This window comes from Phoca vitulina, unplaced genomic scaffold (genome assembly GCF_004348235.1).
Source record: "Phoca vitulina isolate PV1807 unplaced genomic scaffold, GSC_HSeal_1.0 scaffold16, whole genome shotgun sequence".
NCBI lineage: Eukaryota > Metazoa > Chordata > Mammalia > Carnivora > Phocidae > Phoca > Phoca vitulina.
The window spans coordinates 36,490,227-36,513,870 of record NW_022589719.1 but is presented as its reverse complement, the minus strand read 5'-3'; the positions used below and the strand labels follow the sequence as shown (position 1 = coordinate 36,513,870).

Sequence of the window (23,644 nt, the reverse complement as noted above, 5' to 3'; positions counted from 1 at the left end):
GAGCTCATCACCACCTTGTACATCGGCTTCCTGGGCCTCATCTTCTCCTCGTACTTCGTGTACCTGGCCGAGAAGGACGCCGTGAACGAGTCGGGCCAAGTGGAGTTTGGCAGCTACGCGGATGCCCTGTGGTGGGGGGTGGTAAGTGGGGACAGGCGCCCCAGGCAGCAGCGGGGCGGAGGGCGCCGGGTTCTGGAGCCCTGTGGTGGACCCTTCATGCTCAGAGGACGCCGTCGGGAGGTCCTCGATGTCTTGGAGCTGGTGTAACCAGTGTCCGATGGGGCGACGAGGCGTGTGTGGGGGCTGGGTGACAGCTTTCCTTTGCCCTGGCCGAATGGGGAGGGTGGGGTCAGGCGTGGGGCCTGCCTGTCCAGGAGGGTCTGTCCTGGCCCCAGGAGCATCTTTGTGCCAAGGAGCACGACGTTAAATAGCAAACAACCCAGGATAGGACGGGCAGGGGTCCTCGCGAGAAAGGAAGAGCGCTCCCCTGTTCTGGCTGTGCCCCAGGCCTGCAAATGCCGTAGCCGGGCCCTGCCCGGAGACATGCAGGCACCCCCCCCAGGGGCCCTGAGGCTCCCCTGGCTGTGGAGGTGGGCTCCTTGGGCACACGACCACAGGGCCCAGCACCCTGGCTTCACTTGCAAGGCCCAGAGCGTGGGCTGGTGGCACTGGGCTCCCTGAGCTGCCCATCTGTGGGAGAGGTGGACGTAAGGTGGGGGGGCAGTTCCCGGCAGGCCAGGTGGCTTGCAGGGACGGGGGACATTGCACAGAGGACCACTCACCGCTGTGGACGGCCAGGCGCGGGCTCTGCCAGCCACACACACCCTGAGTCCTGCCTGTGTCCTTGCCGTGTGGGCCCGCGGAGCCACTGTTGAGGGCATGAAGGGTGCCCCTTAGCACACCCTCCACCACAGCTTGGCCTCGTAGGGGGAGGGTTCTGGCCATTTCAGTGCAGGGTGGCTGGTAGCTTCCCCACCCGCGGGGACCAGGACACGGCCTGGGAACCGAGTGTGCAGCGTGCATCCCGGGGTGGAGGCCTACTGTGGGGAGGATCAGGGCATGGGCCACAGGCCAGGCCCTCACACTCCCCACCATTCCCATGGGGTACAGTGCTCCCTCCTTCAGAGTGCTCTGGGGTGCAACCAGCTAGTCCCCAGGGGGCTCTAGAACAGAGCCGGGAGCAGCGGAGCGGGTAACAGCGGTGGACAGTGGCCCCCGTTACTGAGCCAGGCTGAGCGTGGCTGGGTGGGGAGCCCCTCAGAGCTGGGCGTGGGGCGGCTGATGTCCGGGCTCTTTAGGGTGGGGGGGCAGGGACAGGAGCTGTGGCGAGGCCTTGGGGGCAGCGGAGGGTCTGAGGGGCGCTGGGCAGGGGCTAACAGCCAGGTCTGTCCCGTCTTTTCCCTTCCAGAAAAAGTGGGCCTTGCTCTCTCCTGGGCCTCCTCACCATCCTCCAGAAAGGAGACCCATCCCAGTTTGTCCAGGGGTGGGGAGGCTTGCTGTGGCCCCCAGGCCGCCACAGGCCCCTGCTGTCTGTGTCTCGTGCCTGTGACGCCAGACATACAGGGAGCAGGGAGGGCCCCTGATGTTGGTGCGTCTGCATGTTTTCTGGAAGTTTCCACCGTGCCAGGCTGCTCGAGGAAGGGAAGGACATGCTGACCCAGCTCTGGGCTGGGGAAGGCCCCGGTTCCGGTCTCTGTGCTCCCTCGCCGGCCCAGGTGCGGCAGGCCCTAGCAGGTTAGGGCGGGAGGGCTCAGCCCCAGCAGGGAGCTTGCCGGTGGTGGGTGGAGGGGCCGAATCCTGGTGACGGGCCCGTGCGGGGACAGGCTGCCCAGAACCAGGAGGAAGTGTGTGGGTGATCGCCCGAGGCCCGGCTGATAAGCGGTGCCCAGCCTTGGCGCTGCCCTCCCTGCCTCCCCGGGCCGCTCCCCTGCCCCCAGCCCTGGGCAGAGCAGCGCCCCCACTCCCACACCTGTGCAAACATCCGCCCGCCGGCCGGGAAAACGGCCCCTTTGTGCCCAGCCTGGCACCGGTGCCCCAGCCCTCGCCGTCAGCTGCAGCCCAGCCTCGGCCACCGCGGGCCCTGGTCTGGCCATTGTTCCTGCCAGGCCCTGCGCCTCGGGGCCGCCCCGGGCCCCCCGCCCCCCGGGGCTCTGGGGCAAACGGCTCCCATTCATAGCCGCGGCTGCCCCTGCAGCTGTCCAGGCAGGAGCGGCCCCCAAGGCTTGAGTTATGGGCTGTGTTCCTGGCGCGTCTCGGACAAACAGAGCTCAAGAAATGCAAGACGGGGCCGGCCCTGATTGGGGCTTTTAAGCTAGTTTGGTGATTTGCAACTGCGCCCAGCAGTTGTTCTCGGCCCGTTCTCTGTGTCCTGGCTCCGTTTACCTCTCATGGGAGGGGGCACCGGCCCCGAGGCTCTCTGTTGGGGGCAGACAGTCCAGGGGGTGCTGACCTGGGGCACCCAAGGGAAGGGGCGGCGAAGGCCACATGCCGGGCCATTTCTGGCCTCCACACTGGGTCCGCCCCGAGATTTGCTTGCACCCCCCCACACCCCTCACCCCACAGGCCTGGGCTGGGGGCCGACCAGAGGCCAGAGCGCCTTCTTAGAGATGTGCAGGATAGACCCTAAAATAGGGCATCTGGGCCACCGGGAAGTGGAGAAGGGCCATCCCCCTGCATGGGGAAGAGGCGGGGGAGTCCTGCAGGGGAGCTGGTGTGCAGACACCCTCGAGTCCGTCCAGGCTGCGGGTGCCCCGGGATGGTCCCAGGTGTGCTCAGCATCTGGGCTCAGCGGTGTCTGTTGTATGGATGAATGAGTGAGTTCACGAGCCATGGCACTGGGGACAGCGGGGGTATCTGTCTCCTGGGGAGGCCATCAGAGTCCCACAGTCTGAGGCGCTTAAGACAAGAGCAACGTATTCTCTCCCAGTCTGGAGACCAGAAGTCCGAGATCAAAGCATGGGCAGGGCCACGCTCCCTCCGGAGGCTCCAGGGGAGGGTCCTTCCTGCCTCTTCCAGCTTCCAGGGGCTTTAAGCATCCCTGGGCTTGTGGCCACATCTCCTGTCTCTTATAAGGACACTTGTCTTTGGTTTAGAGCCTGCCTGGATTGACCAGGATGATCTTCATGCGAGAGCTTCCCGTAACCACCTCGACAAAGGCCCTGTTCCCAAATACGCTCATATTCTGAGGGTCTGGGCGGACATGAAATCTGGGGGGGGGGGGGGCGCTATTCAGCCCCGGACGGCAGTGTCCTGGCCAGACTTCATGAGGAGCGCCCCCCTTCCCAAGCCTCAGTTCTAGGTCGTCTAGCGGGGGTGTCCGCTCAATGGCTGAGTGTCAACTCCCGTCCCCCCAGCTCGGGTGGGGACGCCCAACACTGGTGTGATAGCCCCCCTCTCCCCCAAGTGTGGCGCCCCATGCCTGGCTGCTGAGGTGTTTGGGGAGGGTTTAAGACTTTTTTTCTTCGCCCTTGGAACAAAATGCGTTTGTTTGTGTTAAAGTTTGAGTGGAGGGAAAAGCCGTTTTTGCAGACACGGGCTCTTCTGTTTAGCGCCCGGGGGTCTCTCAAATCAGGAGGCTGCTGGGCTCTGTTTACCCCCTGCATCTAAATTTAGTCTTTAGAGTGAACATGTTGGAAGCCCGTCCCTGCATTTCAACCACCATTTAGAGTCTGATTCCTGTTCACTCTCTCGGCCGGCGGCTCCAGAAGGGTCCAGCCTCCGGGGTTAGAGTGCCTGCTGGCCGGGTAAGGTCAGCTGGGTCTGGGGGCTGAGTAAGGGCCTGGGTGAGGACAGGACCCTCCAGACATTCACATGCAAGCCTGTCGGCACCACCAAGAACATGGGGCCGGAGTCGGGACCTCATCTGAAGCTGGGAAAACTGAGGCCCGTGAGCCGGGAGTGGCAGGCCAGGTGCCCACCCCAGCACTCAGACCCTACGTGTCCTGGGGCTCTGTCTGCCTGGAGCTCTCCACAAAGCCTGCGAGGGCTGTGTAGCTGAGAACCAAGTCCTGCAGGACCCCAGGCTTGTCCCTGTAGACCGCTGGGTGTGGGGTAAGGACTGTGGGCTCCGGGAGCCCGGCCAGAGAGCCTTCCCCGAGGAAGGACCTTGGCAATAGGTTTTACAGGATGAGTAGGAGACCGCAAGGTGAGGGTAGGAAGCAGGATGGATTTCTTCTGGGGTGGGGTTCAGCTCATGTCAGTGAGCGTAAGAACTTTCCAGCTTCAGCCCAGTGGAAAGAAACATGGTCAGCGTCAGGGAACACTGTGAGACAGGCGTCCATGTGACGCTGTTGTCAGTAGCGTGGTCAGGAACGTGGGGGTCCTGTGTGGCCTGCACAGGTTACCTGACCTCTCTGGGCCCATTTGTAAACTGGGTACAAGACGAGTACCCACGCCCACAAATTGTTGGAGAAGTTAAGTCAGCAAGGGTATGGGCAGCCTGGGGCCCCAGGCACCCAGCAAGGAGACAGCAAAGGCTGGGTGTAAATGGTGGGGGGCCCTTGCCGGCCACAGCTCTCCAGGCATTCCCCAAAGCCAGACACTTGCGCTCGACCCATGGCAGGCTAACTCACACTAAAGTGTGTATGGCTGCCGTGGTCCAATCACACCCCTGAGCCCTTCTGGTTTTGAGAGTCTTACTAACTGCCCCTGACCAGCTCCCCACTTCCAGCACCTTCCTCACAGAGTGGCCCCTTTTGGTGCATGTATTTTAGCCCCTCCAAAACCCAAAGGACCTCGTGTTTCTGATCCCCATCCCGAGGGCCTGGGCGAGGCCAGCCACAGGGAAGGGGCTCCTGGAAGACTCATCAGGCAGTGGGGTGGAAACGAGGACGGCGGACCACGGCGTCCACTTCCAAAGATGCCAACTCAGTGGCACCGTGGAACTGGCCCTGGGGCCAGTGAGCACGCGATTGGGCCATTCCTCAGTTTCCCCATCTGTAAAATGGGGAGGCCACAGAGCACCTCCTCGGGCCAGCGTGGGGCTCACCAAGGGGACTGCAGGCCCAGGGAGGCAGTAGACGTTTCTGCAGCCGTGAGGACTCTCCTTGGACCGTGAGGTCCTCTTGGTGAGGCCGGCTTTCGTCAGGAAGGCCTATTTCTCCACGTGCAGATGTGACGTTGGGGCGTCGCTGCGGTCCTACTCAGCGCTGGCACAGGTGCAGCAGGATGGCGGGCAGCCCTGATCTTGTGCCCTGAGGGCTAGAGCCCTGGCCTGCACAGGGTGATTTGTGGATCCCTGGAGGGCCTTCTCTGTCCTGGCAGTCAGGGAGGGCCCGTGAGCCACGCAGGGGTGGGGCTGGAGCCTGAGCTTTCCTGAGTGCGGCCATAGACTCACGGAATGAGAGGCTCCAGTATGGGTGTGTTCAGCGATTTCGCCCTGCCCGCGGAAAGGAAGCCGGTTTCTTTTGGGGTGTTTGCTGTCCTTTGACCCATAGTTTGTCTGCCTGGCTGGGCTGTTCCCTGGCCCCCATTGCCAGCACGTGGCCCCTTCATGGCCATTTCCCACCAGCTAGGCTGGGGCCCCCAGGGCAGCCCTGCGGCGGCCAGGGCTGAGCACACCCTCGGGACAGGTGCCCGAGGACTGCTGCCCCCGCCCATCACGGCCCAAGACTGTCCTGCCACCCGCCCGGCCGCCCCCCTGTCCGTGCTTCTCCTCACCCTGGCTGTGTCCTTCCAGCCTCCTGCGGGCAGGTTGGTGGCGGCACAGCAGCCTCTGGCCGGGGGTTTGCTCTGCAGCCTCGTTGCGTCGTGATGTGGACCAGTGGGCTGTGCCCGCTCAGTCACTTACCAGTGGTGAGACCTCACACACAGTGCCTGCCCCTGCCAGCCTCAGTTTCCCCTCCGTAAGCTGGTCCCTAACTCACGTTACCATCCCAAGTTTGCCAGGTGGATGCACCACCGGTGTGAGCCCCTAAGTGTCTACACTTGCACTGCCGTCACACCCACACGTGGATAGACAGCCACGACACCTCCAGATGGGCCGCCCGACCCCCCCAGGGCAGCCACGGTTTCTGGGCTGGCCCTCCCATCTCGCTGGAGGCTGGCCTTCCAGAATCTGCCTTAGAAAGGAGAACAAAACACCGGTGCCAGGTTCTCAGGACAGAGAGTGTGTGTTGGGGGGATCTAGAAGTTTCTCTCTTGCCTCCTGTCCCTGGAAATGTGAGCAAAGATGCAGAGGCAAGCACACGGCCCGTTGCCAGCTTCCGGAGGACGAGGATGCCTCGGTCCCCCTCCCTCCCGCCTCCACGGCCCTGTCCCCGGTGTCGTGTGTCCGCGGGTTTGTGTGTGAGCTGGTCTGCGTGGGCCACTGCCTGGTGGCTGGTGCCCAGGGGAGCGCCACGGTGGCCACGCTGTGTCTCCCCACATCTGTGGGCCCAGGATGTGCAGCCCTGCACCCTGGACTGCCCGGTCAGGGGCGAGTGGCGAGCGCAGCGGCTGGAGACGGGCCGTCCTGAGCTGCCTGAGCCTATGATCTCAGAAAGAACAGCAGCTCTGTGGGGTGGGCCTCCGAGAGCCGAAGGGCGTCGCTAACAAAGTGGGTCTGTGACCAGGTGTGAGAGGCACGTACCCTCCACAGGGTGGGGGACGCCAGGCCTGCCACCCCGACGTCTGCCAGCCCGCAGCGGGGAGCCCTGGGGTGCCAGCTATCATGGGGCCAGAGGAACCGGGATGCTGGTCGGTCCACTCAGGGAGATGGTCTCGGGGGCCCTGGCCTACACCCCGCCCCACCCTACCCCCCACATTCACTTCCCCATCATCATGGGCTTTTTTGGTATTAATTTTGATCATTTAAAAGGTTGTATTAGGTATTATTTGTCTTGACGCCTGAGTTTCCTGGCCCTTAAACCCGGCCCCCGAGGTGGGAGCCCCCCATGGCGGCCCCTGCCTCTCCCTGCCCAGCAGCCACTCCCAGACTTACTGGTCTCAGGTCCACTCTTAACAATCGCTGTGGACCCCAGAGAGCCTCCGTTCACGTGGGTCGTACCTATCCATGCCCAGCGCGTAGGAAAGCACCACTGAGCAATTTAAAAAAAGTTTTCATGTTAATTTATTAAAATGGTAATAGACCCGTTCTATGTTCATATAAATAATTTTAGAAAAATTTTATTTTCTAGAAGAGGGCAGGATGCGGTTCTGTTGCCCTCACCCCGTTGTAAACCCCACAGCCCCAGACCCACCTTTGCTCCGTGCACCCGGGTCTCTGCAGAGGCAGCTGCGGCCCAGGCCTCACACTTGGAGCGCAGGCCGTCCAGAGAGGACCCCCTGCAGACGAGAGGGCTCCAGGCTTCCCCAGGGCCCCCTTATCTGCCAGCTGGCTGTCAGGCTTGTCCTTCTCCCTGGGGTGGTCTGGCTGCTCCCTGTGGCACCTGCGCCACGGTCCGGGTGTGCACGGTGTGTGTGCGCGCATGTGCACGTGTGTGCACGTGTATGCACGTGTGTATGCACACGTGTGCACAGCGTGTGCGTGTGTGCACAGCGTGTGTGTGCGTGTGTATGCACACGTGTGCATGGCGTGTGTGCGCGTGTGTGCACAGCGTGTGTGTGCGTGTATGCACGTATGCATGGCATGTGTGTGCGTGTGTGTGCACGTGTGCACGGCATGTGTGTGCACACATATGCACATGTGTGCACGGCGTGTGTATGCGCGCATGTGCACGTCGTGTGTGCACGTGTATGCACGTGTGTGCACGTGTGTTCACGGTGTGTGTGCGTGTGTGCACACGTGCACGGCTCATGTGTGCGTGTGTGTGCACATGTGTGCATGGCGTGTGCGCTCATGTGCACGTGTGTGCATGGTGTGTGCACGTCGTGTGTGCGCACGTGTGCATGGTGTGTGTGCGCGCATGTGCACGTGTGTGCATGGTGTGTGTGCACGGCATGTGTGTGCGTGTGTGCACATGTGTGCATGGCGTGTGTGTGCATGTGCACGTGTGTGCATGGTGTGTGTGCACAGCATGTGTGTACGTGCGCGCACGTGTGCATGGCATGTGTGTGCGTGCATACACGGCATGTGTGAGCGCACATGTGCACGTGTGTGCATGGGAAATGGGCCCGAGGGAGCCTGGAGTGTGTTGGGCTCAATGTGGGCACCGGCCCCTCCTCATGCGCCCTTGTTGTGAGACGCACACACACGTGTGTGCCATGCTGCCTCTGGAGCGCATTGGGCTGCTGCGTGTGTCCGTGTGCGTGTGCAGTGTCCCAGCTGCGTGGGAGGCACGTTAGTGGGTCTGCACCCCCCTCCACGGGCCCAGGTGGCCCCTTTACAGGACTGGTCCGTAGGCAGCTCAGCGTGCTCCGTGTGTGTGTGTGTGGGGAGGAATGTGTGTTCCCCACGGACAGTGATGTTGTAGAAGTCCCGGGACCCCAAGCAGGACACGTGGTCAGGCTGCCGTGGTTAGGCTGCCGTGGGCTCAGCAGTGGCCAGCCCTGGCTGTCCCCGGTGCTAGAAGCTGAGTGCTTGCCCGGACTTACCTGTGTGCTGACAGGCTCGTTGGTGTGCCTGCCTCCTCCCCTATGGTTCCCGCAGCTCCGAGTGGTCACGTGTGTCCCTGCCTGGCTGTGGCCGCTGGGTCTCTCCCGCCCTCCGTGCTCTGTGGCTGGTGGGGTGCACCCACCGGGGTCCCGGGTCGGACTGGCAGTCGCTGCCGCAGACCTCAACACGTCCTGTCTGGGCCTTGCCTTCTGTTGGAGTCTGTTCTGTAGGCCCCCCAGGCCCTGGCTCTGCATCCCCCGTTCCCTGCACTGGCTCCTCGGGACAGGGGATCGAGGGAAGGCTCCGTGCAGACCTTCCCGGGCCTGCTGGCGGCTGTTCTCACCTGGCCTGGGCTGGAGGCTCTGGAGGAGAGAAGCTGGGCTGCTTAGAACAGGACCCGCGTGACCACAGGGCGGGCAGGTGCTGGCCAGGCTGACCTCCAAAGGCAGGAAGCCACGTGGACTCTCTGGGCCACTGTGCCTGATGCCCTGGTGTGCAGGTGTGAGCATGTGCCCACAAGATGTGTGAGTCTGGCCAGGCTCAGAGCCGACGCCTGCAAAGCCCACGGGCAGCCCCAGGGCCCAGAGCCAGGCAGGTGTGGGCTGAGGGCGTCGGGGCCGAGTGACCGGCTCAGCCAGGCTGGGCCCTCGAATCCTGCAGGATGTCACGTTCAGGCTCAGGCTGGAGGCCCCAGGCAGCAAACCTCAGATGCAAGCAGGACGGGAGCCTGGGGCAGGGCAGCCCCTGCACCCGTGGTCCCACCACAAGCTCCGATGGTTGGCTCCGCCACCGAGAAGAAGGCTTGGGCTGCATCTGGTTCTCTCGGAAGAAGGGTGACTGAGACATCTGGTGCCCGGGGTGGCATCAGGAAGTGGCGCGTCATCCCTGTCCTCTTGGTCGAGGACCAGCCTTGGTGGGAGCTTCCGGCCTCCTGGGGACCGCCGTGCGGTGATGTTGGTGGCCCGGGTGGCGGGACTGCTACGGGGCAGGGCAGGCGGTGGAGCTGGGAGCCCCGCCTTGGTGCCCAGCCCCTGTGCACACCCAGGGCCTTGCTCCTTGTACGGCACCACGACCGTCCGCCAGGCGGGAGCTCCGTGTCGGCGGAGCGGCGGGTTCGGGCTGGACGGTTGTCCATCCCGAGCTTCCAGGCCTGAGCCCTGCCCTCGTCCCCTCACAGGTCACGGTCACCACCATCGGCTACGGGGACAAGGTGCCCCAGACATGGGTCGGGAAGACCATCGCCTCCTGCTTCTCTGTGTTCGCCATCTCCTTCTTCGCGCTCCCAGCGGTAGGTGCTCCGTGCCGGGCGCATGCGTGCACTCCCCGGCAGGGGTCCCCCGGCAGGGGGCCGGCTCACAGAGGTGCCCCGCCCTCCCTGCCCCCAGAGCGTCCTTTGCAGCAGGTGTGGGCGGCGGCCAGTGGAGGTCTTGGGTAGCAGACAGCGGGGTGCGGGCCGGGGGATGCACCCCGAGGGGTCGCAGGGAGGCCCCAGCCGCAGCTGCCCCGTGGTGGCGGAGGCAGGGTCCGCGCACCTGCTGAGACCTGGGCCGGGTCTTGACCTGTGCCCTCCCCAAAAATCATGGACCGTGAGGGTTACGCCTTCTAGTTCCCCGTGTGTGCACGTGGGCACGTGTGTCCGTGTGTCCGTGTACGCTGTGGGCATATGTGACCCGTCACTCACTACGGACACATGTATGGATTCCGTGTGTGTCACACACGTGTTGTGTGTCATGTATGTGTCATGTAAGTGTATGCAGGGTGTGCACGTGTGTGTGTGTCTGCGTATGTGTACGATTGATCCCCTCTGCGGATGGAGAGCTCCCTCCCTGAGAAGCTGCTCACGTCCATCCCATTGGCAATCCCAGGGGCGCAGCCACAGACCCTCTCACAGGGGGCTACCTTCTGCCCGAGCCGGCGACCCGGCACCCACCCTGTCCCCCTGGCACCCGTCCTGTCCCCCCGGCACCCATCCTGTCCCCAAGGCCAGGCGGTGGCTGCCCGTGTGGACACAAGCCCTGGTTTCTGCTCCTTCCCAGGGGATTCTCGGCTCCGGCTTTGCCCTGAAGGTCCAGCAGAAGCAGAGACAGAAGCACTTCAACAGGCAGATCCCGGCGGCAGCCTCGCTCATCCAGGTGATGGCGCCCGCCATTGTCACGTCCGGCCTCGCGTCTGTGGGCGAACACCAGCTGGTGTCCGTTCAGAGATTCCAGAACTGCTTTTGGCCATGATGTTCCATGCGGGTCCCTCTGGAGCGGAGGTGCAGACCCGCACCCACTGCCGTGCCTTCTGGAAACGTGGGCCGTGCTGACAGGGTGGACATGGGAACAGGGCGCCCAGCTCCCTCCCTGGAGGGCCCTGCGGAAGGTCGTGTCCTGCGGGGCAGGCCAGGGGACAAGGTTGTGCCGCAGACCTGGGGGGTCTTTCCATGGGCCTCTCCCCTCCCAGCCACAGCGACCAGCCTTGGTGTCTTGCTCCTCGTCCTCCTTCCATGGCCACCCGCCCCCCCTGCACTGGAGCAGGTCTGGGAGGGAAAAGGGAAGGGTCCCAGTATGGCCTTCCCCCGGGGGGGCTGGGACCCTGCTCATGCACTGTGGGCACCTTCTGGGTATCCCCGGCACCCCACAGGCTCGGACTCCCCAGTGACAGCAGTGGGACTGGAGAACCAGTGGCATGGCCCCACCCTGGATTCCGGGGCCCCTCAGTGCCCGATGGGGACCCCGGGGCTGCTGGGCACTGGAGGAGACAGAGCCTAGGAACAGTGGGGGAAGTTGGGGCCCCGAGCCCCTGGACACTCAGCTCTGCTCTGTGACCCAGGGCTCTGGGAACACACCAGAGGATGGCTGGTCCTTTTAACGTAAACACAGACTCAGGCAGAAAACCATATTTGAAAACCGGGTCCCAGACGGCCTGGGGCGGAGGAGTGGGGATGAGCAGGCCCAGGGCACAGGCGTGGTCCGTGTCCCGCCGTGGATGTGGGACTCTGCCCAGTGGGGCAGCTGTACCCAGCACTGGATGTCTCCCGGGGATGGCCTGGGTCACCCCCACGGCCTTGTCGCCTGCACCCTCTGCCCTGGGCAGGACCCCGTGGGGAACGCCAGCCATCAGGCACAGGAAGCTACAGCTCAGCACGGGCTCCCCCTTGCCCTCTGAAGCCCTTCCGGAACCCACCGTCTGGTGCCTGGACCGAGTACCTGAACGGGAAGGAAATAGCAGGGGCCATAAAGCCGAGGGGCTGGGCCCCCTCAGGCCTGGCTTTACGGCCCCACAGCCTTCTCCTTTCGGGGAGACCATAAATCAGGCCGTCAAACCAGCCCAGGCTGCTGTGGGCAGACTGCCGGTGGGAGGGGGGCGCTGCGGATTCCTTGCTGAGCCTTGTGCCTTGGGGGCGACCCCCCCCCGCGAAGGCCGCACTCGGGTGGTGCATTCAAGGGGGTGCAGACATGCCTGCCGCTGGAGGGTGGGGGCCCTGGGGAGGCGGGAAGTACGCAGTGGCTGGCGATACATTCGTGGGCAGGACACGTGCCTGCCGCTGGGGAAGGTGGGACGTGGAGGTGGCGCATGGGCCTCGGAGGGGCCAGGCCTGTGGCCTTTCTCGTGGGCGGCATGAGGGCTGCCATGTTTGTCCAGGTCCCCATTGCGGGTGGTGTCACGGCCGCCCGGGAACCCTGCAGCCCCGCGGCCAGCAATGACAAGGCCCCCAGGATGCGTTCCTATCTGAGGCTCCTGGCACCCCTCCTGCCCCTCACTGTCCACCCAGACACGGTGTGTCCACCCCTCGGATCCCCTGCGGTGGCGTCCCCTCCTCCAGGTCATCCCTGCACGGTGGCCACCACGGGCGTCTTTCTAGAATGTGGGCCCAAGGCCCTCCTCACCTGCGTGATGTCCAGAGACTCCCCATGACTGCAGACGGCGCCCAGGCACTGGGACCCCACATCTGGGCCTCTGGGAGGGGTCTTGCTCCGCCACCCCTCCTGCCTGGTGCCCGCAGGCCCAGGGCGTCCTGTTTTTGTGCCCGTCCCTGCACCCGCCGTGCGTGGCCCAGGAGAGGCAGCCGACAGGTGTCTTTGCATCTGCGAAGGGACCAGGCTAGGGGAGGTGGCGGCAAGTGCGCTGGGGTCACAGACGAAGCCTCCGTGGTGTCGAGCTGCGAGTCCCAGCCAGCGTGTGGGGCTGTGGGCTGCCTGGTGCAGGGACGGCCCTGGGAGGTGGGGGCTGGCCTGCAGGACGGGGTGCGGGCAGGATCGGGGAGCTGCAGCTCCTGTGGGAGGCCGTTGGGCAGCTCGGCAGCTGACCGCCTCTCCCTTGTGCTGGTTCAGACGGCCTGGAGATGCTACGCGGCCGAGAACCCCGAGTCCTCCACCTGGAAGATCTACGTGCGCAAGCCCGCTCGGAGCCATGTGCTGCTGCCCCCCAGCCCCAAGCCCAAGAAGTCTGTCATGGTAACAGCCCCCACCTGCCGCCCGGACAGGGTCCCTCATTAGCGGGTGGGGAGGCCTTGGGGGCCACGGCTCCTGGCCAGGGTTTGACCCTGGGGTCAGCCGAGCTCCCGTCAGGGCAGCAACACCACTCTGGCCCCGGGATGGGGGGGAGACGGGTGTGCCGGGCACCGCCGCCCCAGGGTCCCCATGGCTCCGTGGCATGTGCGACTGGTGCTGCAAGGCCAGGGCCGTGGGGGGCCCGGAGGAGGAGCCCCAGGGTGCAGGATCGGCCGGGTTCTGGCCGGCGGTGGGAGAGAAGGCTTTCGAGAGGGCCCTGATGTCAGGCTCTCTGTGCTGGGCACGGTGGGTGTCAGTCGGGGCAGAGGTGGCACCCCAGCTCCAGAAAGAGGGCCTTAAGGTTGTGGTGCAGGGGGTTTGGGCAGGCTTTGGGCAAGGATGTCGTGACTGGCTGGTGTGGTGAATGAGGGTGGCGCCCATGTCCACACCTGCTTGGGGGTGCCCAGCTCTCCGGGGAGCCCGTTGCCCCCAGAGCCCCTGCACCCTCTGTTCCCTGTGCCGAACACCCTCCCAGACTCCCCATCGCCTCCACATTGCCTCCTCAGAGAGGCCTTTGCTGGCCCCGGGCTGGCCGCCGGGCCGCCCCCACCACACGCTGTCCCTCCTGGCGGCCCTTGTCGGCATGTGCCCCGGTGCACTCTGGGATGTTTACCTGTTTGCCGGCTACCTGCCTGCCCGCCCCTCAGCCCGAGCTCCCAGGCAGCGCCCGTGCCGAGCCCCCCGCAGGACCCCCGGCAGCCCCGCAGTGCCGCGGCCCTCCCCGTCTGCGTGCCACCGGCCGCGCTTGGCCCCTGAGGCCTGGTTCCCTGGCAGGTGCCCAGCGGGGGCTGCCAGGGGGTTCTGGGGCTAGCAGACGCCCGGGAACTGCTGGCTTACTGCTTGTCGTTTTAGGTAAAGAGAAAGAAGTTCAAACTAGACAAGGACAACGGGGTGAATCCCGGAGAGAAGATGCTCACAGTGCCCCACATCACGTGCGAGCCTGTCTCAGAGGCGCGGAGGCCGGACCACTTCTCCGTGGAGAACTGTGACAGCTCTGGTGAGAAGCCTTCGCCCCGGGCGAGGGGATGGGGACGGACACTCGGCTCCCGCCGACCTGGCGTCTGCCCGGCAACGTCCTGCCCTCCCCACCACGGCGCAAAAGCAGGTCCCTCTGAGGAGGCAGGACCCCACCCTGGAGGGACCCTTCCCCTTGCTCTGTTCCATGCTCTGGGGGGCTGGGTGCCAGGCCCCGCCTCGGTCGTGCCGTGTGGCTGGCGCCCCGTGTCTGGCAGAACGGAGGCAGCCCATGTGTGTTGGCCCCCCCGTTCCTGGCAGAGCATGGACGGGGCATCCAGAGCCAGCTCTGTGCACCCACACTCGTCCCTGTCCTCGACGCCGTGGGTCTTTGTTCTTCCAGCACTTCTGTGTCTGTCTCTCCCTTCTGGGACATCTTCCCGGCACCCACAAGAGCGTGCCAGCTTACTGGCCGCTGTAGGGACAGTGTCACTGTCTCGACTGTGGCAAAGAGGGACAGGCTCACATTGTTCCTGACGCTTTGTGCTTATGGGCGCCCAGCCCGCCAAGTGCTTGGTTCTCAGGCGGCTGACCCCTGATGCATCCCCCTGCATGTGGTCCCAGTCCCCTGGCAGCAGGGCGGAAAGTGTTCCGGAAAGGGGCTGCGGCCGCTCCCTGTGCCTCGGGGCTGCCTGTGGACCGGGCCAGGGCGCCCACCCCGCTGGGCACTGGGCCACCGCGGCCCCATCCCGTGCGGTCGGGATTCCGCTCTGGCCTGAATCTGGCCACTTCGCTGGTGAGCCCCCGGGATGTGCGCCCCGCCCGCCCCCTGGAGTGGGCACAAGGGACAATTGTGCCAACAAATGCCCACCCCCCCCAACTCCGGATCCAGGGGCAGGACCATTGTCGCGATGCAGATGGGGGCTCTCCGCAAATGCTAATGGGCAGGTCGGGCCTGGGGAGAAGCATCTCTGGCTGTTTGCTGAATGCGGGGAGCTGCATTCAGACTGTTTGCTGTTATTAAGTGCCCGGGGATGCCTGCGGAATGGTAATGAGGCACGAGAGCAGGGAAGTCAGGCTTCCTTTGTGGAATGCTTTTGCATGGAGGAGTTTTGCTTTCCCGCCGACACGATAAGTCAGCCCAGCCCGGGGCCGCAGCGTTGCTGGAGCCTGAGCTGTTGGCCTGGCCCCGGGGGGCCCCGCGTGGCCCCAGCCTGGGGGTGGTGGTGGCTGAGGCTCTCCAGGGCCCTGGCGGGGGAGGAGGGGCCTCATCCCGGGCAGATGCCGTCACTGGATGGCCCGCAGTCCCGGCCCCGACACAGCAGGGCGCGAGCAGCCGGGATGAATTCCACCCCCGGCCGGATCCAGGCCTTGCACCGGAGCCTGGCCCGCGTGCGCGATTCAGGTGCGCCAAGGGGCGTGTGAGGCAGGTGCCCTCCCCTTCCCGGCGCTGGCCTGTGCACGGCCCCCCACCTCCGTGGTTTCTCTCCATGTCTGGAGCCCACGGCGTCTCTGGGCTTCTGTCCTGTGACACCTAGGGTCCTCAGAAGGGCTGCCCACCCACATTCATGGCCTCGAGAGCCCGGGCAGGTCTCCTGTGTTCATGGAAAAGGCCCTCACTGGCCGCAGGAGGACCTGTGGTGGCAGCAGGCAGGGTGGACATCAGGAGCCCTGCCCTCCAGGCTCCCATCCTTCTGCAGGTTCCAGCGCCCCGCTGCTCACCTTGTTCTGGTCACTGGGGTCTGCGTTCAGGAGCCCGGCCCGCAGGGGGGCTTGCTGTTCCTGCTCGCGGTTCACAGAAGAGTCCGGCGCTCATGAGCCTAATTTGTGGGGCACCGTCTAGAGCTGGCGCTGTGCCCCCGGCCGCACCCGCCAGGCCTCGCCTCTCTCCCTCCCCTCGGCTGGCAGCCATCTCCGGGCCACCGCCCCAGATCCCACCCTGCGCCCCTTACCCATGTTGCCATCGCCCTGTGTTTGGGTTTGACCTTTTTAAACCATCCTCTGGATCAGTCACTTGCATAGAGTCGAGCCTTGCTTACATTTACCAAGAGATTTGCTGGGTTTCTGCTTCAGAGTTTGGGTTTAATGTCCTTCTTCCTGAAGGTCCTACAGCGGTCTCTTCAGGGAAGGTCTGTCATCGGTCAACTCGGTTTTTGTTTGTCTGACATCGTCGTATTTTGCCCTTGCTGTTGGGTGACAGTCTAGTTGAGGAAGAGGTGACAGGTTGAGATATGTATTCCCTCCAAACGCTCAGCAGATGTGCTGCAGGGTCCGGTTTCTGCGTGTTGTCCAGCTCCTTGGCCACCCTGAGGAGGTGACCTGTCCCCCTCTGGGGGCTCCCAGTGCCTTCCTTTGGACTCCACTGCCGGGGCGTATCACTGCAGTGGAGCAAGGTGGGGGGTTGCTCTCTGTCCTGCCGTCCTCTGTGATCCCTGAATCTGAGGGTTCGTGTCTTTCATCCAGTGTGGACATTAGCACAAACCTGTCAGAAATTATCACCTGCCCTAATGGCTCTGATCTGCCCTGGAAACTGACTCAGCCATCTCGGTCTGTCCTCCTTGACTGTCTCTAATATTTTCCTGCTCCATCTCCCAGCTGCCTTCTTGGCAGCTTCTTCTCAGTTTGCTGACTGTTCCGACGTGTCTGACCCACTGGTTAGTCCACCTGCTGGGGTTTTAATTTCAAGGACCTCTCATTTTTCCACTTCTGTGCATCCTTGTGTGAGGGCCTGATTTGCTCAGTCTTCGCAGCTTGTCTCTTCCTCATAGTGTACAACTTGGAATTAATCAGTCACTTGAACGTGCTAATGTCATCATCCATGCCATGACGTCATCGTTCGTGTCACCATGTCATCATCTGGGCCACGACGTCATCGTTCGTGTCACCACGTCATCACCCGTGCCATGACGTCATCACCGGGCCATGACGTCACCATCTGTGTCATGATGTCATCATCCGTGCCGTGATGTCATCATCCGTGTCAGCACATCATCATCCGTGTCATGACGTCACCATCCGTGCCACGACATCACCATCCGTGTCATGATGTCATCACCGGGCCATGATGTCACCATCTGTGTCACAATGTCATCATCTGTGTCACCACATCACCGTGTCATGACATCATCATCTGTGTCACAGCATCGTCATCCATGCCATGATGTCACCATCCGTGCCACGACGTCATCTGTGCCACGACATCATCATCCATGCCATGGCATCATCGTCCACGGTTCTTGGAGAGTCTACCTCTGTTCACGGTGGCTTCGGCAACTCCTTCCCATGATGGCTGGTTTCCCTGTGGTCAGTGGGGATCTTTATTTGGGGATCCTGTGGGCCCTGTTGAGGGGATGTTGCCCTGGAGACCTTGTCCCTTGGATGGGGTGATGCAGTGAACCCCTTCAGAACGTTTGTGGTGTGGGATCTTCAAGACAACCACGCGGTGTCAATACAGGCCCGATCTCTCGTGGGAACAAGCCTGTCCCCACGCAGCAAGAGGAGACTTCACCTGTAGTCCACAGACAAGGCCAGCACAGATTGGTTTTCTCTCCTCGGTGTCTGCCCCACCTGGGTCGGCGGCTTGGTTCCCGCTTGGCGTTGTTTCTGTGATTCGAGTCTGCTCGCTGTTCGTTCGGCCTCGCCGGAGGCCCACGTGCGCAGGTGGAGTCTCGGTCCCCACTTCTGGCCTCATGCTGGTGCCCCGCCCGGCTCTTCGTCCAGTCCACACTGTGGCTCCTCGGGTGAGCGGATGCCCGGGACCACCCATGCACGTGGTCTGCGCGGTGGCCCTGAGGGATGCCCTCGGCCGAGCCCATAGAAGACATTTGTCGTTTCGGCGAGCTTGTTCGGGAGTCTGTTGAGAGAGGGTTTTGACAGCATCAGGTTATTGCTGGAAACAAAAGTCCTCGTGTTGGTGACAGAGAGAGTGTCCCCGTCAAGGGAGGCCGTGAGCTCCCTGCCGGCAGAGGGCCAGGCCATGACGCTCCTGGTTGGAACTGCCTGGGGCTCCCTCGAACCAGCAGGCGAATTTCAGAGGCTGCCCCCGGAGATTCTGAGTCACAAGGCCTGCGGGGAGGCCCAGGAGCGTGTCTGCCATGTGCCCCTGCTTACTCTGGGGACTGTCCCTGGGGACCCCGAGGACGAGGCCCAGCACTGACCACAGGGGACCAGAGCAGGGCTTCTGTGACTCCAGGTCTGTCTGACCTGGGCCCCTCCTGGCACCAGCACCGGGGTCCGGGTCAGCCTTTTGTTACAAGAGCTCTCCACAGGTAGAAAATACTAAGGAGCTTGCTCCGTGCAGTAAGCCTATCAACACATAAACTTCAGCTAGGATGCTTCACGAAGAAAGACGGGCTACTCTCCCCCTGAGATCAGGGATACAACAGGGACAAGGACACACTGCTCTTATCACTTCCAGTCTGCATGAACCTGGAGGTTCTAGCCAGTGGAACAGTCGAGAAAAAGACATTGCAGACGTCCAGGTTGGAAAGGAAGAGGTAAAGCCTTCTCCGTTGGCAGGTGGCGTGGTTCCCTGGCGCATGGGCAAGATGACCACGGAACGAGCGTGTGAGTGGAGCCAGGGCCACACACAAACATCAATTCTACCTCACGTTCTGGCAACAAATAATCTGACATCGAAATTTTAAAAATACCCTGTTCAGCGGGGAGCCTGCTTCTCCCTCTCCCTCTGTTGCTACCCCTCCGTTCATGCTCACTCTCTCTAAAATTATTTTAAAAATACCACTTACTGTAACATTAAAAACATGAAATACTCAGAGGGCAATCTGACGAAAGATGTGAACATAAAACATTGTAGGAAGGCGTCACAGAATCCCCAGGTCCGGGGAGAGGTGCGCCGTGCTCCCAGACCACCAGCCTCAACATTCATCTCTGAACTCAGTGTGTTATAGCCATCAGAATCCCACGGGCATTTTGTGGAAACTAATGAGCTGGTTCTGAAATTTGCATGGAAGTGACCCTGAAGTTCCAAAACAACGTTTTAAAAATGAACAAAGTTGGAGGACTAGCATGAGCATAGAGATAAGTGAATAGAATGATAAACAGAATAGAGTCCAGATAAACCTACACGCGTAGGGACAGGTGACTTCTGACCGAAGTGCAGAAAGGAGAAAGGATAGCAGTTTCAACAAATAGCACGGGAACAGCTAGAGCATCCGTCTGCCAAACAATGAACTTAGAGCTATGTCTTACATCATACACAAGAATCAGCTCAAAATTTATCATGGAAATAGAAACCTAAAAGTTACAGAAGAAGATGCAGGAGAAAATCTCTGTGACTTTGAGAGCTAAGCTTCTCAAACATGACAGCAGCAGCATGAGATATGATAAGAACCAACCATTTGGACTTTTCAAAATTAAAAACCTCTCTTTGAAAGACAGTATTAAGAGGATGAAAAGATAAAGCCCAGACGGGGAGAAAATATTTTCAAATCATCCATCTGATAAAGGATTTGTGTCCAGAATATGAGAGGGATGCTTATGGCTGAGTAATAAGACAAAAACAAATAAAAACAGGCAAAAGATTTAAACAGACACTCATCAAAGAAGAGAAACGGGCGCCTGGGTGGCTCAGTCAGTGAAGCATCTGCCTTTGGCTCGGGTCATGATCCCAGGGTCCTGGGATTCAGTCCCATGTCAGGCTCCCTGCTCAGCAGGGAGCCTGCTTCTCCCTCTGCCCCCCCCCCCCCCTCCATGCCCACTTGTGCTCTCTTGCTCACTCTCTCCCTCTCTCAAATAAGTGAATAAAATCTTTAAAAAGAAAAAGAGAGAAATGGATAAGCACAAGAGAATATATTTGATATCATTAGTTATTAGGGAGATGCAAATTAAAACCACAATGAGGGGCGCCTGGGTGGCTCAGTTGTTAAGCGTCTGCCTTTGGCTTGGGTCATGATCTCAGGGTCCTGGGATCGAGCCCCGCATTGGGCTCCCTGCTCACGGGGAGCCTGCTTCTCACTCTCCCTCTGCCTGCCCCATCCCCTGCTTGTGCTCTCTCTGTCAAATGAAATAAAATGAGTTGTTACTACACAATTACTGTATTGGCTAAAATTAAGATCATTTTACCAAGTGTGGTGACTGGCCCGGGGAAGATGCTACCATCTGGGTGTGCCCTCGTGCACACCCAGGGGGACAGCAGATGGTGCCGCTGTGGAGATCAGTCTGGGACTTTCTGAAAATGTTGTATGCGCACCTGCCGTGTCATCCAGCCATTCTATTCCTCAATATGTGTCCAGGAGGAATGAGAACAGACACACATACGGACATGGTTTCATGGAATTTGTACATAGCCGTTTCATGGAAACTGGAAACGTTGCTAATGCCCATCAACATCCGACAAAATGTTTTTTAAATCGTGGTACACCCACACGATGATATACCACTACTCAGAAGTAGCAAAGAATGAGCCACGAGCACACAAAACAGCCTGGATAAATAGCAGAATAATTATGATGAGCGAAAGAAGCCAGGCAAAAAAATAAATTAATTAAAAAGAGGAAAGAAAGAAAGAAAAGGAAAGGGAAAAAGAGAGTTCAGAGTGCCTTATTCTATTTGTATGAAACTCTCGGAATCGCAGACTGGTCTAGAATGAGGGCAGGCCGAGCGGCTGTCCTGGGATGTGTGGGCATGGAGATCTGGTTGGGGGGAGCCCAGAAGGCCACAGAGAGACCCGGCGGGTGAGGGGTATGCTCATGATCCTGATTGTGCCGATGGTTTCATGTGTCCAAAGTTATCAAAATCGTATACTTTAAACATGGGTAGTTTGTTATATGTCCATTATGCCTTGATGAAAAAAAAAACATAAAAATATTTTGCATAGCAAAAAATACCCAAATGGGGGCACCTGGGTGGCTCAGTCGGTTAAGCGTCTGCCTTTGGCTCAGGTCATGATCCCGGGGTCCTGGGATCGAGTCCCGCATCGGGCTCCCTGCTCAGCGGGGAGCCTGCTTCTCCCTCTGCCTGTTCCCCTGCTTGTGCTCTCTCTCTGTCTCAAATAAATAAAAATTAAAAAAGAAAAATACCCAAATGATTTTTTTAAATGATAATCTGGGGAAAATAGTCACTGTTGATATCATACACATAGGGCTAATTTCATCAGGCTGTCGGGAAACTCTGTAAGTCCTGAAGACAAAAGGATAAAAGATATAAATACAGTTGTAGAAAAAGGAGATACTGAGCTTCTTACAGATGAACAGATGCTGATAACCTCAGTTAGGATCGCAGAAATGTAAATTAAAGCCATGGGGGCTTGACTTCTCTGACGGATAGTCGCCCGTGGGCCGGTGTGCTTGGAAAGCCTAAGCTCAGCCACGGATGCTGGGAGGATACATGGATGCAGGCGCTGTGGAGACACACAAGGCAGTTCGCATGAAAATTCAAGATGCACATGCCCTTCCAGCCTTCCAGAAATGTATTCTGCACTCACGTTGCACATTTGCAAAATGACCCATGGTCAGGGGACTGATTTCTGCAGTTGTTAAATAGCAAAAGATGGCAAACCACCAGCATCCCTGAGTGGAGCTCAGCTTCAGGGGAGTGTCCTATGTGCATCCGTGACGGCCCACACCTCGGGCTCAGAAGAGGAGGAGATCGGGCAGCATGTGTGTGCAGATACAGTGTGGGAGGAAAGGGAGCCCCGCCGATGTGTCCGGGGACAGCCTGAAAAGAACGCTGAAATCACCTTCTCTGAGGCTCAACCGCACAGCAGAGTTGTAAAACCATCTGGGCTGGTGCATGTGTTAAAGGAGATCTTTAATCTCTTTTTAGTCTGCTTTATGCTAATTTGTTCTAAATCAATGTGCTGCCTCTCTTGGGGTAATGTATTCATTGCTATTTAATCTTCGAGGGTTGCAATTATGTTGCCATTTGGTAGCAACAAAGTTACTTCTAGTGATTTTATGTTCTTCTGGCTTGGTCAGCCCTTTGTTTCCTGCCTGAGCTTTCAGCTTTCACGGTTTTGCTATCCCCCCCCCCCCCCCCCCAATCTCATGAGAGGTTGATCCAGTTTATCTTATTTTATTATATACTTGCTTTCTTATTCAAGAACTACCTTTTTGCTTTTTTGTTTTCTGTTTCCCCAACTCGGGCTTTTATATCTATTCATTCCCTCTCTCAGATCAATTCACTTTTTAAAAAACTTAATGAAGAGTAAGAGTGGGTTGATTTAAAGTCTCTCTTCTGCAAGTTTTAGAAGTCAGATGTTTTCCTCTGGTGCAGGGTTAGCTGAGGCGTAGATCTTGCTGTGAAATACGTTCCTTGTCTTTGCTTTCTTGATCGTGTTTATGTTTTGACTTTCTCTTTCATCTGAAGAAATGTTTTCTCACTTTTTAAGCAGAACATTTTTTATCTCTGTTGCAGTTTCTAATTTAACAGGCTTATAGGGAGAAGATACGGCCTTTGAAATAGTTGCATTTTTCCAGTAAAGATTTTCTCTGTGTCCAAGTACAAACATGAAAGCATTGCTTTTGTAAATGTTCCGCAGGCCTAAGTTAAGATATATTCTCTATCTGCAAAACACAGACTTTCATTTGTATACACAGATAAAACCTACATTGTGACGGATCACACACACAAGCACGCACACGCGTGTGCATTCATGGCATCGTTCAGATCTGTCCCACCTTCCCTAGCTGTTGTTACTGTTTTAAAAATCTAACACCAAATTCTGCCAGATTCTGAAACAGGAAAATTAAATCCTTGTTCCTTTACAATTTTGTCTTTAGAGGTCGAGTGGCAGATTTGTGGGGTGGTTCTGAGCACAACCTGACAGCCAGGAAGCTCTGCGATTCTCTCCTGTGTGACTCTGAGCTGGCTACTGCCTTCTCTGGGCCTCAGTTTCTGGACCCACAAAATGGGGATCCTAGCAGGGCCGCGCCCAGGACTGTGGTGTTGACCAAGCAAGTGAGGACCCTGGGCCTGTGCGTGCCTCTGGCCTCCTCCCCTGCCCTACAGCCCACTCTCCACCTCATATCACACCACATATCCTCACACCACATATCTTGGGGCTGGTTTTTCTTTTACAGTTTCTTAAAATTGTATTGCTTTATAATCTTCACACCATGAACTCTGCAGCTGGGTATGATGTGTAGGCTTCGGTAGGTCCTTTGTTCCTTGTTTGCTTGGTCACCTTCCCCTCTGGAACCCGAGTGAGTAGTCTAGGGTTTATTCTGGTTCTCCCCATGCTCTGGCTGTAACAGGGGCTGGTCAGTGCCGTCCCAGCACATGGCCTCGTCACGCCTGCTTTCTTGCCTTTCCCCTTCAGTCCACACGGTGAGACTCCCTCCAAGGCTGCCCTGAGATTTTCAGTCTCCCCTTCATCCCCCACGGTGGGCACGAGCCACAACCTTTCCCACCGCCAGAAATCTCCTTTGCTTCGGGTTTGGGCCAGTCTTCCAGAAACCTCCCTCGAACCCCACGTACAAGTCCTTTCGTTTCTCTGTGCTAATTGCTGGGATGCATTAGTTTGCTGGAGGCTGCATAACTGCGTGGCTTAAGCCACAGAAGTTTCTGTCGCCGTCCCGGAGGCGGAAAGACCGGATCAAGGTGTGGCTAGGGCTGCTCAGCCCTGGGCTGGCGGAGGGCCACCTTCTCGCCTCTCCTCACAGAGTCTTTCTTGGGTATCTATGCATCCCTGGCATCTCTCTCTCTCTCTCTGTCCATGTTT

At 59.7% G+C, this 23,644-nt stretch overlaps 1 protein-coding gene across 3 annotated transcripts in view; it reads left to right on the top strand.

The window, feature by feature from the left end:
• The window catches only part of KCNQ1 (potassium voltage-gated channel subfamily Q member 1), a 323,026-nt gene that overhangs the window by 85,029 nt on the left and 214,353 nt on the right, over positions 1–23,644 (top strand). For all 3 annotated transcript variants that reach the window (XM_032414587.1, XM_032414586.1, XM_032414588.1), the window contains exons 6-10: positions 1–141; positions 9,651–9,761; positions 10,510–10,605; positions 12,790–12,912; positions 13,861–14,005. In XM_032414587.1, the coding sequence (XP_032270478.1) occupies positions 1–141; positions 9,651–9,761; positions 10,510–10,605; positions 12,790–12,912; positions 13,861–14,005 (616 nt within the window). The remainder of the gene's footprint in view (positions 142–9,650; positions 9,762–10,509; positions 10,606–12,789; positions 12,913–13,860; positions 14,006–23,644) is intronic.